Source organism: Cynocephalus volans, chromosome 14 (genome assembly GCF_027409185.1).
Source record: "Cynocephalus volans isolate mCynVol1 chromosome 14, mCynVol1.pri, whole genome shotgun sequence".
Taxonomy (NCBI): Eukaryota; Metazoa; Chordata; class Mammalia; order Dermoptera; family Cynocephalidae; genus Cynocephalus; species Cynocephalus volans.
The window spans coordinates 67,976,298-67,994,409 of NC_084473.1; the positions used below are offsets into that span (position 1 = coordinate 67,976,298).

At 43.7% G+C, this 18,112-nt stretch overlaps 1 protein-coding gene across 7 annotated transcripts in view; it reads left to right on the forward strand.

The window, feature by feature from the left end:
* DYSF (dysferlin) overlaps positions 1 to 18,112 on the forward strand; it is a 221,544-nt gene that overhangs the window by 185,967 nt on the left and 17,465 nt on the right. For all 7 annotated transcript variants that reach the window (XM_063077909.1, XM_063077912.1, XM_063077914.1 and 4 more), the window contains 7 exons: positions 1,509 to 1,607; positions 10,187 to 10,315; positions 10,593 to 10,748; positions 12,344 to 12,435; positions 14,614 to 14,784; positions 15,474 to 15,616; positions 17,626 to 17,765. In XM_063077909.1, the coding sequence (XP_062933979.1) occupies positions 1,509 to 1,607; positions 10,187 to 10,315; positions 10,593 to 10,748; positions 12,344 to 12,435; positions 14,614 to 14,784; positions 15,474 to 15,616; positions 17,626 to 17,765 (930 nt within the window). The remainder of the gene's footprint in view (positions 1 to 1,508; positions 1,608 to 10,186; positions 10,316 to 10,592; positions 10,749 to 12,343; positions 12,436 to 14,613; positions 14,785 to 15,473; positions 15,617 to 17,625; positions 17,766 to 18,112) is intronic.

The following is an 18,112-nucleotide window of genomic DNA, read 5'->3' on the forward strand; positions in this document are numbered from 1 at the left end:
TTAAATTGAACTTCAAACATCAGGGCTAGGGTCTGCCTTGCTCTCTACTGGCTTTTTCTAGAGTGGTTACAAGTCAAAAAGCTCTACTACCCTGTGTCTAACCCATCTGAACCTCTTTTCATCCCTCCTGGCTGCAGAAGACCCTCCGGGTAAGTTGAACGGATAGTGACAGCCTCACTCTGTCACTCATTCTCCGTGCTGTGTGTCTGGGGACCACATCTGGCCACACCAGTGGTGTTAGGATCACACTTCCAGGATGGGTGGAGACTCTGAGACCCTCCTCCTACCCTCTCCCCTGAGTGCCTGTTCAGGTGCCCTTGGCCTGGCCCCAGCTTGTGCTCACCCTGAAAAAGCTGGAACTCAAAGCACTTAGCATTGATTAAAAGGGCGCAGCCAGCACTTGCAGAAACTTGATGGTAGATGTTCGGTTCATTTTATAGAATCAGAGCAGGCTCCTGGGAGATCTTCTAGCCTATCTACCCGTACAGAGGAAGAAAGCGAGTCCCAGAATGGGCTCTCCTGACCCCATGTCCTTGGCCCTTCCCACCATGCTGGATGAGCTTCTGTGGTACGGGCAGGCCCAGACCTAGTGTCTAGCTCTAGGTGGGTTTGGGGGGAAGGGCTGGGGAGGAGAGACCATCCCACCTTCAGGGAACTGCTGACTCCTTGGGTGACAGGACACACCACCTAGACAGGACACAGCTGGGGGAGCATTCTAGGCACAAGAGCTAGGAGAGCATGTGGACTAACCATGTGCAGGAGGAGTTAAAAGTGTGGAGACCAGTATTTTCTGTAACAGACCTGTCCACCTTTTCCTGCAATTATAAGTGACTGGAGGAAGGAAGGGCAGAGAGTGGGTTGTCAAGAATTTCTTTTCTTCTCACCTAATTCCCCACATTTACAAGTGTCTTTTGAATAACAGACACTTGGGTATTTTCTGATTTTCAGGGACTCTGCCTTGATTTGACCTTGGGGAAAGCTAAGTTCTGATCTCCAACACTTCCTTTATTGCCAGAGTTGGCGGGGGTGGGGGTGGGGGCAGGATAGCTCTTTTGGGTCTAAGTTTTCCTGGATCTACTGCATTTTATTTATAAATAAGAGATTATCGACATTTTCCCCAAAGAGTTACCTTATGTATGCTCTGATTTTATCCTGAGCGTGTCCCTGGGATGTGGGGAAGTACCAGGACGATTATGCCCACTTCAGAGAAAGGAAAAAGGAAAAGAGGGGCTCGAGAGCTTGACAGAAACACACAGCAAATGGGGGCAGAGCCAGTGCTGAGCCTTGCGTCTCAACGCCAAGCAAGTGTTAAACCCTTTTCTTCCAATTTGCACAGTTTTTGCCCCTGGAGAGGCAGGAGGCTTCAGCTCTCTGCTTCACTGAATTCACCCCACAGGAAAGCCTTGAAGTCCAGGCTGGCCCAGCAGCCTTGGAAGGTGTCCAATTCAGAAGGATCTCGCTTGGCAAGTTCTGTTTCTTAAACGGTCTCTTTTTTTCTACCCAATCAGGAAGAGGAGTTCATCGATTGGTGGAGCAAATTCTTTGCCTCCATTGGGGAGAGGGAAAAGTGTGGCTCCTACTTGGAGAAGGATTTTGACACTCTAAAGGTGAGGCCTCTCTCCAAAATGGCTCCTTCAGTCCACAGTCACTGGGCACATGGAATTGGTAGTGGAAGATACAATAGAAAGAGATCGTGTGTGTGTGTGTGTGTGTGTGTGTGTGTGTGTGTGTGTCTCCTCTTTTGGTGCCTGAGGGTGATGAGTCCTGATGAACTAGTTGAGGTAAGAAAGGTCACTCATCGATTTAGAGCAAGAAGTCAACATGGGCTGGGATAGCCAGGGAAGTATTTCTGGGAGGATGCTGAAAAATACTGAAGTATATACAGGTGAAATGATGCCTAGGATTTGCTTGAAAATGCCCCCCAACCCCCCAAAAGTAAGGCGAAAGATACATAGTGTGGTGGCCCTCTGACAGATATTTAAAATATTAAAAATTATTATAATTGCAAAACATTGAAAAGTGTTAAAACTTGGAGACAAATACTTAGGGGTTTGCAGCATTAGTCTCTTTGTTTGTGCGATTTGAACTTTCCTATAATAGAAAATTTATGTTAAAATAAAAAGAAAAGTCAGCTTGAGAATATAGCTATGAACCTCCACTCCTACTATTGGGACAGAAATTATCTAGCAAATATAAAAATATGTTAAACCCTGTTAGTGTGGGAAAAAACAGGGAGAAGTCAGCCAAATTCTGGTATTTTGAGGAAATTCTACAAATATAATTACTCTTTTTAAAAGTGGGCTACTTTTTAAAAAGATAACCAGAGATGACTCAAAAATGACTCCTCAAAGGAGTAATATAATCTCCCAGATAGAGTTGCCAGATAAAATTCAGGATGCCCAGTTACATTTGAATTTCAGATAAATGATGAATAATTTGTGTTTATTTTATCTTATAAATGTGCTTCAAATATTGCACAGCACATACTTATCTAAAAATGATTTGTTATTTATCTGAAATTCAAATTTTACTGGGTGTTCTGTATTGTCACTTGCTAAATCTGGCCACTCTACTTCTGGCATATGAACGGGGAGATTGTGTACCCCACGATTACCTTCCAGGCTTAAAGAAGAGAAAGTGAGAGGTGGGCATAGGCTGTTAGAGGGGGCCTGGAGAAGTGAGAGTTGAGGCGAGATTGGGGAGTGGGTGTCCTGGGCTTTTGAAGATTCTTCTGGCTGAAGGCTTTTGCTGGAGACCCTGAGGGCAACTTCGCGGGTGGCAAGAGTAGTCTCTGATACGTTGGTGGCTGCCTGGCGAATTGTGCCTGGAGACCTGGCTGCTCAGAAATGAGGCCACAGGCAGCAGCAGTGGCTCCTTAGGCTCCTCAGGCAGCAAGTTCCTCACTGACTTGGTAGCTGGGTGTGTGAGGTTGGGCAAAGAGACAGAACTATTTGTGTACCAGGAAGAAGGTCCGACACATTAGGTCTGGCATGTGGTACTGTGGCCTTGCCAAAAAAATGAAACCAGCCAAGCAAGAATGAGGACTTCTGCCAGGGTGGCCTATGGCCCGGGCCCCTTCATTACTTCCTCTGATGCCGGATGCCGAATTGGCACCCAGCCCTCCTGCTTGACCTCTCTGAGGAGGTCTCCAACAGCATCCAAGTGAAATTAGGCTGTCCAAGGCAACTTGCACTCAAACTGTTTCTGAGGGAAAAACTAGACCTGGAAGGAACACTGGTCCTTTAAGGATAAGTAAATAGAAGAAAACAACCACCAACAACATGCGTCTTTGAAAAATAGCCTGTAGCATTCTGGAGAGATTGGAGTACACAATGAGCAGAGAAAAAACACATTTTGGAAATCACTAGCATAGGGGAAAAAACAATTCATGGTCTATATGGCAAAATATAGAAAACAAAAGATGCAGCAAGAAAGTAGTAAACACAGAAATCATAGAAAAAAACACAGTAGAAAAAGAACATGACATATTAGTTTTCCTAATAAATAAAAACGGATTAAACTCCCCTATTAAGTGATAAGGACTATTAGACTGCATCTAATGTCAAAATTCATTAAAAAGTCTTTAAAAGACACATCTAAAACAATAAACCTAGAATGGCTAAGAAATAAATATTTTGGTAGTGAAAACAAAATAAATGTAAAAAAAGAGAAACAGAATTTTAAGAAAAAGCAAAGGAAACAAAATAGAGTGTCTTATATTAATAAAAGATATACATTTTAATGACAACACTTCCAAATATTTATGCATAGAAATAGTAAAGCACAGAAAACATAAAGCAAAAATGAATAGGAATTGTAGAAATTAATACATCACACAAACAAAAGCACAAAATGACAGAAATTAAGGTTTCAGTGGGGAGTTTAATATGTCTTTCTGCTTGACCATTCAAGCAGGCCATAAATAAACATGGACATCAAAGATCTGTATAACAAGGTAAATGTTTCTAAGGCTACATCAAGTTAAAGTTGTAGTTTTACATGAAGCTAAAGTTGTAGCTTTAAAATGGAGAATAAAAATAATAAAAATAGAGAATACATTTTTTACTAATGCTCAGAGAATACTTGCAAAATTTGATCACATATTAGTTTAAGAATAAGTTACCAAAAGCAGTAATTATACAAGATAGATTAAAATGCAATCACATAAGAAATTAGAAACAAAAGTTTAAACAAAAAGTCTAACCACTTGGAAATTAAAAAGGTATTTTATTGGGACTTCCAGTATGAACAAGGCTGCATAAGTCAGCATTTTCCCCCTTTTCTCTTGGAAATTATTCAAACCCACAGAATCCATTTTCAGAAAAGTTGGACACAAATAAGAGCTGCAGTCTCCAAAATATATGTAAGGGCTTCCCAAAGACAACTGAGATTGGGTAGAGGCCACTCAGCAGTAAATGAAGAGAAGATGCGTGAAGAATGATGAAAGGTCATAGTGGCAGCAAATCTCAGGAAGCCCCACCAAAATATACTTACTAAAGGAAGGATGTTGATAATTATTTGACAGTTGATGGGTACATTGGGGTTTATTATCTATTCTCTTTACTTTTGTGTGTGATTGAAAAATTTTTATAATAAATACTTTCAAAATACAGTTCCTGAAATTGAGGTTTCATCATGAAATATAAAATTTATCTCTCCTGTTTGCAGCAATGGATATGGGAACTTTTGAGACAGGTTAGGGCTGATGACAGAAGCCTCCTAGACCTAGTTTGGTTCAGAGAAGCAGAGAAGGTGGAGCTACCCAAGAATCATGCAGATGAGCCATATTTGCAGGAAGCAGCCTGCCTCTGTGGTGGGAACAAAGGAAACAGCCGGTCTAAGAAAATTCAGCTCATTTAGTGACAAGTAATAATAAAAGAAATGGCACAGCATTAATTAAAAAATCCTACAAAATAAAGAAGAGAAAACAGACACCAAAACTAACCAACAGATAGGATATATCCCACCAGAAAAATTTTGCCAAGGAGCAGATGAGATGAAATGTTTTGCTGTGAACTTTTTAGAAATAGGGCAGTCAGAATGCAAAGCAGAAATGAAAGAACTCAAGGGATGATGAGATAGATGGAGATGAATTCCAAGCTGATAGGACTCATGAAAAAGAGAAGAAAACATGAAACCAGGAGCACAGGGCGGAAGGCTACATGGAGAACATAGTCAGGGGCATAGCGGACAGAAATGATAAAAGTAAGCTAAATGAAATGAAATTTTAAAAAGTCATAAAGAAATAAAGAGAAAATGACAGATGTGGAAGTCAGGAAAAGGAGATCCAACATTTGCATAATTGGAGTCTCTGAGGAAGACAACCAAAACAGTGAAATAAAACAAATAAACATACAATAATTTAATAAAACTTCAGGGAAATGAAAGAATAGTTGAATATATTGAAAAGGTCCAGTATATGTCAGGAAAAATTGACCCAGACTGGTCAACCCTGAGACATATCCTAGTATATTTACTTTAGAGATAAAGTACTTACTTTAAAGTACTTACTTTAGAGATAAAGTTAGTGTACTTTAGAGATAAAGAAAGAATTCTTTGAGTAGTCATAACTCTTTCTTACTCCTTGAAAACAACAATGACATTAAGTCATTTAAAAAAAGAAATAAATCAAGATGGCTTCAAGTTTTCTACAACAATATTCAATATCTAAAGAAAGTAAAGCACCATATAGAAAATAATCAGTGAAAGACAAGGTGACCCAAGGATTTTATATTCAGCCAAGCTTCCCTCCAAGCATAAAGGCTACAGACAACCAGTTATACCAGTTATGCATATTTCAGGGACTCAGGTAGTGTGATTCCAATGAGCCTGTCTTAAATCAACTCCTAGGGGATGAACTTTAGCCATCTAGGAGATAATTGGGAAAACGAGAACAAAAGAACTGGTGATAATCATATTTTACCTTAGAACCAAAATGAAAACAAATGGAAGGGTTAAGGTTACAGGAAAGAATGTAAATATCATCTATAGTGAAAATGTAGAAATGATGAAACTGACAAAAATGAGGTAGGGAAGGAGGAAAGAGGGTGAGATGTAAAGACATTGAATAATAAGAATAAATAGAGTTGACAGATATTTAAAATGGGGAACTCAAATAATAGGAATATAAGCAAATCGTAAGCATCATGCAAAGGTAAATGTTAAGGAAGATAATATTGTTAAAACTGGGTGATAGAGAGGGAGGGAAATAAAATTTGATTATTTTATTGTTGCTATATTAGGGAACCCATAAATACTGTCCCTAAAGCCATAGAGGAGTAAGAGTATTCAAATTTATATATACAAGAAAATTATCAAAGAATTACCTCCAAAGAAAGAGCTGGTGTCAGAGGATTATTGAGGGAATTTCCTAAATCTTGAAGAATAAATAATTCCTGTGACAGATACACTATTCCACAACAAAGAAAAAATTAAAAGAGAGAAAACCTTGATTTTTATAGGGCTAGAATTACCTTACCACCAAATTTGATAAAACCCACCTATACATATAAATCTCATTTATGAAATGAATATATGTACAAAATCTCAAATAAATAATAGCAAATGGAATCTAACCACATATTAAAATAATAAGTCATGTGCTGATTGGTTAGCTCAGCTGGTTAGAGTGTGGTGTTGATAGCACCAAGGTCTGGGGTTCTATCCTGTACTGGCCAGCCACCAAAAATGAAAGAAATAGTGAAATATTAAGTCCCAATAACCAAATTGACTTTATTTCAGGAATATAAAGAGTTCAACATTAGGAAATCATTAACAATATTCATCATATCAAAAGGTAAAATTAACAAGGATTATTTCAGTAGATGCTGAAAAATATTTGATAAAATTCAATATCTATTGATGATTCATAAGAACAAGTAATATATTGAAAATAGAAAGGAGTTTTCTTAATGTTGTAAAGAGTAGCTCTCAAACCACCGGCCAGCTTCCAACTTCATCATTTAGAAGGTCTCTTTATCCCCAGAAATTGAATCTGTATTTCTAAAGAATGTTCATAAGTACATTTGTCTGGGGCAAGTGTCCATAGCTTATTGATTTGAGATGGCCGAAGAGCTCTGTGACTCATTATAGGTAAAGACACTGAGTGAAACACTAGGGACAACCCTTTCGACAAACACAGGGAAAGACTCACTAATATCACATTCACATTATCATTTAACATTGTTCTCTGTGCCCTGACCGTTTCAATGTCAACAAAGAGAAATAGGTCATTCATTTTAGAAAGGAAGAGACAACATTACCATTCTGAGCAACTGACTTGCTTGACCACCCGAAGACAACCAACTGGAAAATTAGTAGAACCATCAGAAGACCCCAGTAATATGTCAGCAACTATTTAGAAAATCTAGTGGAAGAGTTACAGTCACAATACCAAAAAAATATTTAGCTTAACCAGTAATAAACTCAGCGATAAATACTAGGGTACTTCAAATAGTTCATGGAATAAGAGAATTAAAAGATAATATGAATCTTTCCATGGGCTTTTGAAGACCCTTGTATGTAGGCTCTATATGAAGATAACTATAAATAATAAAAGAAGTCTTGAGTAAATTGAGAATCACATTGTATCCGTGGATAAAAAAGTCAATACTATACAGATATCAGTTCCCCTCCCCCAAATTAATTGTAAGTTTAAGCAAGTCTAACAAAAATTCCAAAGAAACATTTGTTTAGAACTGGACTTAATGTTTCAAAATTTCATAAGGATAGATACCAGGCAATAAACAGGTCATGAAGCGGCAATAATTAAAACATAGTGTTGGTGAAGAACAGACAGATCAACACAGCAGAATAGGAAGACCACAGACAAAAGGATGTGTAGGCGTCTAGTGTGTGGTACAAGTCACTGGGAAGAAGAGAAACGGTGTAAATGAATATGATGCTTAGACAATGGCTTAACCGTATGGTGAAAAATAAGTTGCATTCTTCCTCACATCATGTACCAAATTGAGCTGAGTGTTTAATAATGTTGCTCTGAAGACATTCTAAACATAGTGTGAAAGGCAGAGGCTATATAAAGAAAAAGCTCGTTAGATGAGACTGTCTAGAACTTTCTGGTATGGCTACAAAAATCATAAAAATAAACAAATATTCCATAAGCAAATATAAACATACCATAAACAAACATGAATATAAACGTAAACACACCATAAATAAAAATTTTGTAAACATGTCATAAACGTAATTGAAAGGCAAGTGACAAACTGGGACAAAATATTTGTAACACATTTGATAAACCAAAGGTTACTATCCTTTACATGTAAAGAGGTCCTTCAAATCATTAGAGAACAGAAAATAGACACCAATAGATGGAAAATGGACAAATGACAAGGATGAACATTTCTCAAAGAAATACAAATGGCTGATAAACCCATCCACGTTTCTCTAGTATTCACATAAATGCAAATTAAAAATTCAGTATGCCATCTTTCATGTATTTAATTAACAAAGTTAAAAAAGGATGCAAATACAGAGCAGCAGTGAAAGACTGGCATATGGGCACACTTGCACACTGTAGGTGGAAATATATATCCAGTCAATTTTTCCAGAGGGCAATTTGGCTGTGTGCATCAAAGGTCATAAAATGTGTATACTTCTTGACCAGGAATTCTATTTCTAGGAACTTATCATAGAGATAAATTTAAACAAAAGCAGAGGAACTTGTATAGTGATTTTTAAAACTCCTGTAACCTATAGGTGGTTTATAAAAAATAAGATTGAAAAACTGCTAAACTTAATGTTCGTAATAACTTGTGCATTTATACAATTGAATATTATATTGTCATTAAGAAGGGTGTTGTTGAAGTATATTTTTTGACCGTAAAGATATTCTTGGTACATTGCTAGGTTAAAAAACAAGCGACAATACAGTTTTATATGATACGATACAGTACAATCACAGGATACAAAATGGTATCCTGTGATTCCATTTTGGTTAAGGCAATATTAATGTTTTCTTTATATTTGCATATATTTTCTAATTTTTAATAATGAACCTTATCACTTGCATAATTAAATATTTCTTAGAAGAGATAGAACTTGGGCTTCATGGAAGACATAGAACTTGAACTGGGCTTAATGAGAAATAATATTTAGAAAGATGAGACAGAAACTTACCTGAGTAGCTCATCTGTTAATTTCAGATATAACCAATTTCGCTTGTATATTTACCTTTTTAAAATGACTATTTGTTTGGTAAATTTTACCTTCTGTAATAGAAAACTGCTGCCTCATTTAAGTCTGAGCAATTGCAAAACACTGCTCTAACAAATAATAATCATTGGCTGTTTGAGAGGAGACAAATAAATAAATTGAGTTAAAAAAATTTAAGGTGGTTCTCAGAAGATAATGCTTGGCTTGATTTTGATACCATTGTCATTGGATGTCCTGTAAGTGAGCATTTTTGCTTGAGATGCTGACCTGTTAATTTTCCAGAGTTCTGGCTCAGTCTTCAAAGCAAGTCAGTTAACTTCTCATTCATTTGTTTGTGATCTTAGTCTCCTAAAAAAATGTACTATCCATGTACAGATGTGATGACTCTGAGATACCTAGAATATGAGAGTACTTCAAAAGTCTACGGAAAGATTCATATCATCTTTTTTTTTTTTTTTTTGACTGGTAAGGGGATCACAACCCTTGGCTTGGTGTGGTCCACACCACGCTCAGCCAGTGAGCATACCGGCCATCCCTATATAGGATCCGAACCCGCGGCCTTGGCGCTACCAGCGCCGCACTCTCCTGAGTGAGCCATGGGGCCAGCCCCATATCATCTTTTAATTCTATTTTTCCACAAACTTTTTGAAGTACCTGTATGTGAGTAACCAGAAAACCCTGTTCCCTAATGGAACTGAACAAATGTCTTCCCTCTTCCTTCCTCCTCCTGGGATTTTCTTTCCATCTCTGCTTTGTTCTCATTTTCTTCTCTGCCTCTGCCCCTTCTGGGCTCCCTCTCTTACCTCGCCATGTCTCCAACCCTGCCCTTCTCTTTGCCTTCCTCCCCTTGTTTTGTTTTTGGTCTTTTCCCCTCACTTTCTTCTCCTCTGTCCCTTCTCTCTCCTTCTTCTCTCACGCTGTCATATGTCCCCTCCCCTTCTGGTTTCCTCTTCCTTCGCTGGCCCTCTATTTTCTCTTTCCTGTGTCCTCTTCTTGCCCGTACATGTGGCAGGTCTACGACACACAACTGGAGAATGTGGAGGCTTTTGAGGGCCTGTCTGACTTTTGTAACACCTTCAAGCTCTACCGGGGCAAGACTCAGGAGGAGATGGAAGATCCATCTGTCATTGGGGAATTTAAGGTAAGTGCTTGAACACATGTCCCTAACCCAGGTGGGCCTAAGACTGTGGTGCTGGAGCAGTAATGAAGAAGGGAGAAGGGTGGTGTGTATAATGGTGACCATGTGGGTGATGGAGGTGGTGCTGGTGACAGTGATGGAGATGCTGTTGATGGGATGGCATTGGGTGTGGTTATCTCTGTGGTGATAATGCTGGCAGAGATGAGAATGGTGATCATAATGGCGATTGTGTTGGAGACAATAAAGATAAAAAGGAAAGTTAACCCCACATTCTTTTCAGGGCCTCTTCAAAATTTATCCCCTCCCAGAAGACCCAGACATACCCATGCCCCCGAGACAGTTCCACCAGCTGGCTGCCCAGGGGCCCCAGGAGTGCTTGGTCCGTATCTACATTGTCCGAGCATTTGGCCTGCAGCCCAAGGATCCCAATGGGAAGGTAACTTCCTAGAGCCCTCACCACTAACACCCTCCTTCAGAGTAGCAGGCTCAGGTCCAAAAGGCCTGCAAAATCTCGACACGATCTCTGCCCGGGAGTTCACAGTAAGCTGGGGAAACCAGACAAACATATGCAAAACTGGGATGTGACTCAATGGAGTTCTGTCAAGGACCAAGAAGAGAGGTCTGGGAGGTCAGAGAAGGCCAAAGTTAGTTCAGGACTTTGGAAAAATGGGAAGCCTTCGGGAAGGCTTCCTGCAAGGAATAGGACTGTTAGGGATCGGTGGAGTTTTGATAGGCTAGGAGGCAGAAGAAAATAGTGTTTAAGAGGGATCAAAAGCACAGGCAAAGTCTGAAAGAAGGTTGCTTAATGCATGTCTAGAACAAGGATAGGCAAAAAGATGAGCAAGGGTGGAGGTGTGATTGGGTCTGGACTTTGGAGGGCTTTCAGTGGTGAGGGAAGGAGTGAAGGAGGGAACAAGATTCAGAACTGTGCTATGTCTGGCCATGGTGGAGCTGGAGGCAAAAGGAAAAACCAGTAGTACTCAGCCTGTTTTTACTTAAAATTTTGATATTTTGTTCACGATGGACTATTGGCATTGACTTTAATTTTTAAAATATTGCATTAAAATATTGTTTATGTTGATTACTGAGTTTTTTAGCCCTCCTTTAAATTTTGTGCCCGAGTCAAGTGGCTCAGCTGTCTCAGCCTAGTCCTGGTTGGAGATGGAAAGGGGAGATTTGAAGAAGGGGAGGAGTCTGGAGTTATGGGGAGATGGCAGGGGTGGGGGACTGAGTAAAGTGGGAAAGAGAGAGAAAGAGGAAAGAAGAGAGGCAAGGGTAAGGGACAATTGGAGTTTAGAGGTACAAGGCCAGGTGCCTCGTTAGTTGGGTTTAGGTCTAGCATGTGTCCTTGAGGTAGTGGGTAGAAGCCAACCTGGTGTTCCACTTCTGTAGCCCCACTTTTCAAGGCTGAGAAGTCATAAGATCACAGGGAAGAAGGAAGCAGTCCTCAGCCTTGGCACCATCGATGGCCTCTGATACATGGTTGTGGCCAGTGGGTTGGCTTCTACACTTCAAGCCTCTGGATGCCTGACCAGTGCTGGGCACTCTCCAGCACCAGCTGCTCTGGAGCTGGCTGAGGGGGTGCTCTTGCTTGCAGGAAGCAGTCAGGGGAGACCAGCCTGGGATAGCTGAGGTTGCAAAGTCTTCCCATCTCTCCCCCTTAACATCTGCTTAGGCAGAGATCACAGAGAGGACCCCATGCTGGCCTGGTCACATATGTAATACACACTGTTGTGTTTCTGAGGATATAGAGGCTTGCCCTCCACGGCCTCTACCCATGGGCAGTGGGTTGGGAGTATGGAGAACTCAGGCACCCCTTTCCCACTGCTGGAGCCGAGGTGAGAAGTCCATGTCAGGGAACATGTGGTGTGTGGTGTGTAGGACAGAGTCCCTGTCCTGTCAGGACACAGTCTACATCGCAGCTTCCTGATGGCTGACCACCTCACCCCATCAGGAGGCAGGGGACTCAAGAAGCCCCAAAAACACGTCGAGAGAGTGATTTCACTTACGTGTTTCCATCTCCTCCTCCAGTGTGATCCTTACATCAAGATCTCCATAGGGAAGAAATCAGTGAGTGACCAGGATAGCTACATACCCTGCACCCTGGAGCCTGTATTTGGAAAGTAAGTTGGGGACATCTTGGGTCTTGGGCTGGAGGAGCCAGTCTGGATAATCCACAGTCCAGTGGGGGAGATGTGGCCACCACTGGGAAGTTGTTATCTCCTGTAGCAAAACCATATTCCCTAAATCTTGTATGGCTGTGGGAGCATAGCCTCAGCTAGCTCTTCTATATGTGCTAAAGGCTTGAGTCCTAGCAGAAGCACCCAGTGAAAGACACAAGCAATTATTTCTCAGATCATAAATCTACACGGTGGCTCAGAAGATGCATTTGCTCATTCTCCTTTTTTTAGATGAACTTTTACTTCGGAATAATTTTAGATATACAGAAAAGTTACAAAGATAGTACAGAGTTCCCATACACCCTTCACCTAATTCCCCCCACTATTAACATCTTACCTAACCATAGTACATTTGTCAAAATGAAGAAACTGACATTGGTGCATTACTATTAACCAAACTCTAGACTTTATTAGGATTTTTCCATTTCCCATTAATGTCTTTTTACTGTCCCAGGATCCAATTCTATATACCTCACTGTATTTAGTAATTTTTCTCTTAGTGTTCCGTGTGCTTCTGTCATGGATAGCTAGAGAACGAATGTAGACCCAGGAATCAAATGATTCCTGAAATCTAAGAACAAGGAAAGGAAGAATCCAGTGCATGGGAGTGGCCCAAGGCATCCTGAATTGCTGTTTGGGTGTGAGACTGTTTAGGCCTGAGAAGGGAGGATTGCAGAGGGAGGTTGGCGGCTGTTTCTCTAGCACTTGTAGAAGACACCGGTGTTCCAATATGGTTAAGTAACACCTTGAATTCATAAGCTGCTGTCTGTGAAGTTAGTTGTGGTCACTCAGCCTGCAGTGAGGATCACCTGGGCAAATGCAGTTTTTAAAGGGGAAACAGTCCTGGACAGTGATGAGCCACCACAAAGTTGGGGTTGGAGGGAAGATGGTGTGTGGGAGAGAGGAGCTGTGTTTGGTGAGGGCTGGGGGTGGCATGGGCCACAGGCTAGTGGTGATGGGCAGTGCACACGGCCTGTTCTACAGTGGGGTGTGTGGGTGTCAGGGCCCAGGGCAGGTGGGGGAACGAGCGCAGAAGCATACCCCTCCCACTCCTGCCTGCCCGTCTACCCCAGATCATGGCCAGGCTGGTCTGCCTGGTGCTTTGAGCCTCCCTCAGATCACAGCAGAAACTCTTTTCCTGTATAGCCCATGCGTGTTTCTCCCCCACCCCCCTCTAGCTAGCCATGAGATTTCTGACTCCTACAGGGCCAGGACCAGTGAGCTCCAGTTATGGGGAAGACCCCTGCACCCCATCTCATGTGCTGCCCACCCCAGTCATCCGGGCACTCTGAGTGGTGCAGATGTTTAAAGCCCATTGATTTTCTTGTGGGTGCTTTCCAGATCACCCCTCTTTGGAGCTCCTCCCACTGCACCTCCTGGGATGTGGTTGATGCTGTGTCTTTAGGGGGCTTCCCCTCACCGCCTGGTTCTCAGATGGTCCACTCCACAGTCTCTTGTGTCTCCTACCCAGCCATGGAGGGGAAGCAGCTCCTCCCAAATGTGGCCCCTGCCCACCTCCTCTCTGCACAAGCTGCTTCAGTTTCCATGGCATGAGCTGGGTGTCGGGCTTGTCCCCCACCTGCAGGGAACTCATTTCAAGCAGAGAAGGGAAAATACCTCCACTTTTGGCCCCCATGGGGGTCTCAGACACAGCAGGAGCTCTCTCCGAAGAAATCTCACAAATTCTCCCTCTATCCCACCGGCAGAAGTAGGTGTGAGGCCCCAAGAGTCCAGAGAATGGGTCCCAGGCCATCCCCTGGGTAAATTCTAAAGCTCTGGCACCTGGCTCTGAAGTTTCACATCTCTTGTCTCCTGGCCTTGTGGTGGAAACTTGAGTTTTGATGTTCTACTCCAATCCATTCTTTCATTCTTTGGTCCATCAGGCAGGCACCTGCTGTGTGCCCAGCCCATTTTACTTGGGAAGACCACACATATACACACACCTCTATCTCACTCTCTCAGACAAGCCTAATACAGTGCTGCTGTAGGGTAGACCTGAGGACAGGGGATTCCCTGGGTGACTTTCGAGCTTCTGTCCTTGCCCTGCAACTCCCTTGAGTTCCCACTGTGTCAGGCAACATCAGGAAACTGTCAGTGTTCTGACGTCCACCCCTCCTGCAGGATGTTTGAGCTGACCTGCACTCTACCTCTGGAGAAGGACCTGAAGATCACTCTCTATGACTATGACCTCCTCTCCAAGGATGAAAAGATTGGGGAGACAGTCATCGACCTGGAGAATAGGCTGCTGTCCAAGTTTGGGGCTCGCTGTGGACTCCCCCAGACCTACTGTGTGTATGTGCATGGGGGCTGGCTGCTGAGCATTTACTGTGTGTCGGCCCTGGGCTCAGCACTTCCCAGGCATTCTCTCATTGAATCCGTTTGGGGTCTTGTTCCCACTCCACAGATGGGGAAGCTGAGGCTCAGAGATATTATGGCTTGTCAGTGGTGAGATCAGGATTTGAACCCATTTGTCTGACTCTATGAACCTGGCTCTTCACCATAATTGTTATCATTCCAGTTCTCTTTAATACACCACTGAGGCCTGTAGAGGGCTGGGTATGCAAAGAGAGAGGGAGGGAAGGAGAGAAAGAAGGAAGGAAGACAGACAGACAGTGGGACACATGCCTCAGCTGGGCCTTGGGAGGACTTATGTGATGGTCTGTATCGGGGAAACTTCCGTGTGGATGGCACCACTCTTCCTATCAGCTTGGGTCTTGCTTGGGTTTGATTCTCTAATTCTGGAAATTGGAAACATCTAAGTTCCAATTTCATGGTACTTAAGTGATTTTATCTCTGGGCCTCAGTTTTCTTCATCTGTAAAATGGGGATGCCCAGTCATGAGGAGCGTTTAGATGGCATGCCCACTGTAGATGTGAAGGGTGGGTGAGGCTGTCCATAGAGGTACACAGGTCACTGCACACCCCTCTGCTCTCGTCATTGTACTCAGAATGTCTCATCATCGTCTTGTGCTTGGGCCTCAGCTCTGGACCAAACCAGTGGAGGGACCAGCTCCGCCCCTCCCAGCTCCTCCACCTCTTTTGCCAGCAGCACAGAGTCAAGGCCCCTGTGTACCACCCTGACCGCGTGGTGTTTCAGGATAAAGAATACACTATTGAAGAGATAGGTGAGCTGCCATGTGACCCCAAGCCATGCTGTGCTCTCCCTCTATGTCCTTCTCTCTCATCAGACCATCCTCTATCATAAAGGGTCCAAGTAGACATAACCCACATCTGCAGGGGGTGGGCTTGCATCTTTCCAGGGCAGCATAGATAGCCTAACTTGCACTTGGTACTTTTTGGACCAGTACTTACCTGTGATACCATTGTGAAAATTAAAGGTTACGGTCAGGGTTAGGATCAGTCTCCTTCTGGCTTTGAGTAGTCAGGTTTTGGTCAGAGTTTGGGATGCAGCTGACCTGTGAGAAATAGAGTCGCACTAGCTGCTGGCTTGACCTTGATGGTAGCTTCTGAGCCACCCACTCCCAGCCTGTGCAGTCAAAGCATCCAAAGGGCAGCAGGAGGCCCTGCAGCATCCCCACCCTGCCCCTGGTTCTATTCATGGCTGAGAACCTTACCATGTGTGCTCCGTGTGTGTGAGAGAGAGATGCCCGAGGCCTGCATCACCCACCCAGAGCAGCTCAGGCTCCCCGGAGGTGTTTACAGGCCCAGCTGGCCCCTCACCTCCTGGTTGTTTTGGAGATGTTTGATGTCAGAGCTGGTGCCGAGGTTATAAAAGGGAAATGACGGCTTTGATGCCTCCGTCCCCTAACCCCCTCCTTCTTGGTCTGTTTTCCTGACTCTCCCAGGTCATGGCGGAGCCAGGCTCAGCCATTAGCCCATTAGCCACTCTCCCTGCTACCCCCCCATCCTCTTTTCCTATAGAATGTGCATCTGTTTTCGGGGTAGTCTCATTTCCTTCTACTAGTATGTGAGCAACTTAAGCACAGGGGCTGGGGCTCATGGTCATAAAGTCATAGGAAACGAAAGCCAGAAAGCTAGAGATGGTGAGGTCCAACATCTGCCTGTTTTTACAGATGAGGCCATTGAGGCCAAGAGTGGTTAACGACCTGCCCAAAATCACCCAGACAGCTAGGAGTAGACCCAGATTCCTGGTCCTGTGTTCTTTCTGCAGTGCCATGCCTCTTCCTTTGGGGTCCTATTAAGGTGATCAGGGCAGGTTTGATGGGTGAATGTGTGTGTGTGTATACATGAGAATCTCTGTTGGTGTACATGGGTGTACCTGAGTGCATGTATCTGTGTGTGTGTGTGTGTGTGTGTGTGTAGACAAATGTGGACCACCATCACCTCCTCCCTCCCGGTCAAGGCCTCTGACACAGGAGGCTTCAACTTCACGTTGCTGACCATTGGTGGGGCTTCTCAGTGTCAGAATTGCTGCATGTCTTTTCCCCTCCCACGGCACCAATCCTTGACGCATCCCCTGGCAGGGAGGAGCTGTACCTGGGAAGCATGAGGGCGAAGAAGAGGGTGTCTAGTCACGCACATTTCCTAAATGAGCATGTGATCTCAGCTGCCCAGCTGTGTGGCTTTTCTGTGTCTTAATTTTCTCATCTGTAAAATGGGGATAATAATAGCACTTAGCTTCTCGGGTCCTTATGAGGATAAATGTATAAGTATCTGTGAAGAATAGTGCCTGGCACATGGTTTTTGCTCTAGATGTGTTTGCCGTTATTGCTGTTATTTTAGCTACTGCCACTAATAGAATCATTTACAAAACCAGAGAATAGCACCAGCTGCATTAAGCTGCCAGATCTGGGGTAGAGGTGCTGAGGCTCAGAGTTGGGAGCAGTCAGAGAGGGCTTCTTGAAAAGGGTAGGCTTTGGTAGACTGAAAGCATTTATACTGGTGGAAAAGAGAAAGAAGAGCTGTACAGAAGAGGCTTGGTAGAAATGATGGCAATGGGGAATCTGGATTTTAAGCCTGGAGCTGTGGACCACGAGGTTCCTCCCACAGGAAGTGAGAGGTGAGGACCAGAACCAGTGTGTCTGGGCTGAGGCTGTGGGGGTTAGGGGCCTCCTGTGGCCCTCAGCCAGCCTGCTCAGCCTGCTCACAGGGCTGCCCCTCCATCTCTTGCTTACTCGACTGCTGCAACTGTTTTGTCTTCTCTCTGGGCCAGAGGCCGGCAGGCTTCCGAACCCACACCTGGGCCCTGTGGAGGAGCGTTTGGCTTTGTATGTCCTCCAGCAGCAGGGCCTGGTCCCAGAGCATGTGGAGTCACGGCCCCTCTACAGCCCCTTGCAGCCGGACATTGAGCAGGTAGGACCTTGACCCTTGGCCCCCAGAGTCCTTGAACCCAAAATATCCCCATTTCAAGTGTGGACATCCCAGGGGAACCAGTGGGGACCTTGGGACCTTGGCCAATCCCTTTTTGACCCATTTTGTCCACAGTCTGAGAGTAGGGGGTCTCTAGGGCCTGGCCTCCTTGGTTACCTGCAGCCCTCAGGGTCTGGGGAGCCTCCTTCATCCCTGTGTAGGCCTGGCTTCCCACTTCCCTCAGTCATTCTGAAGCCACACTGTGTCAGCCACCACCAGCTTCCAGGGACTCAGCCTCAGAGGGCTGGCCCTGTACTTGGTTACAGTGAGGTGTTCAGACAAGATGACGA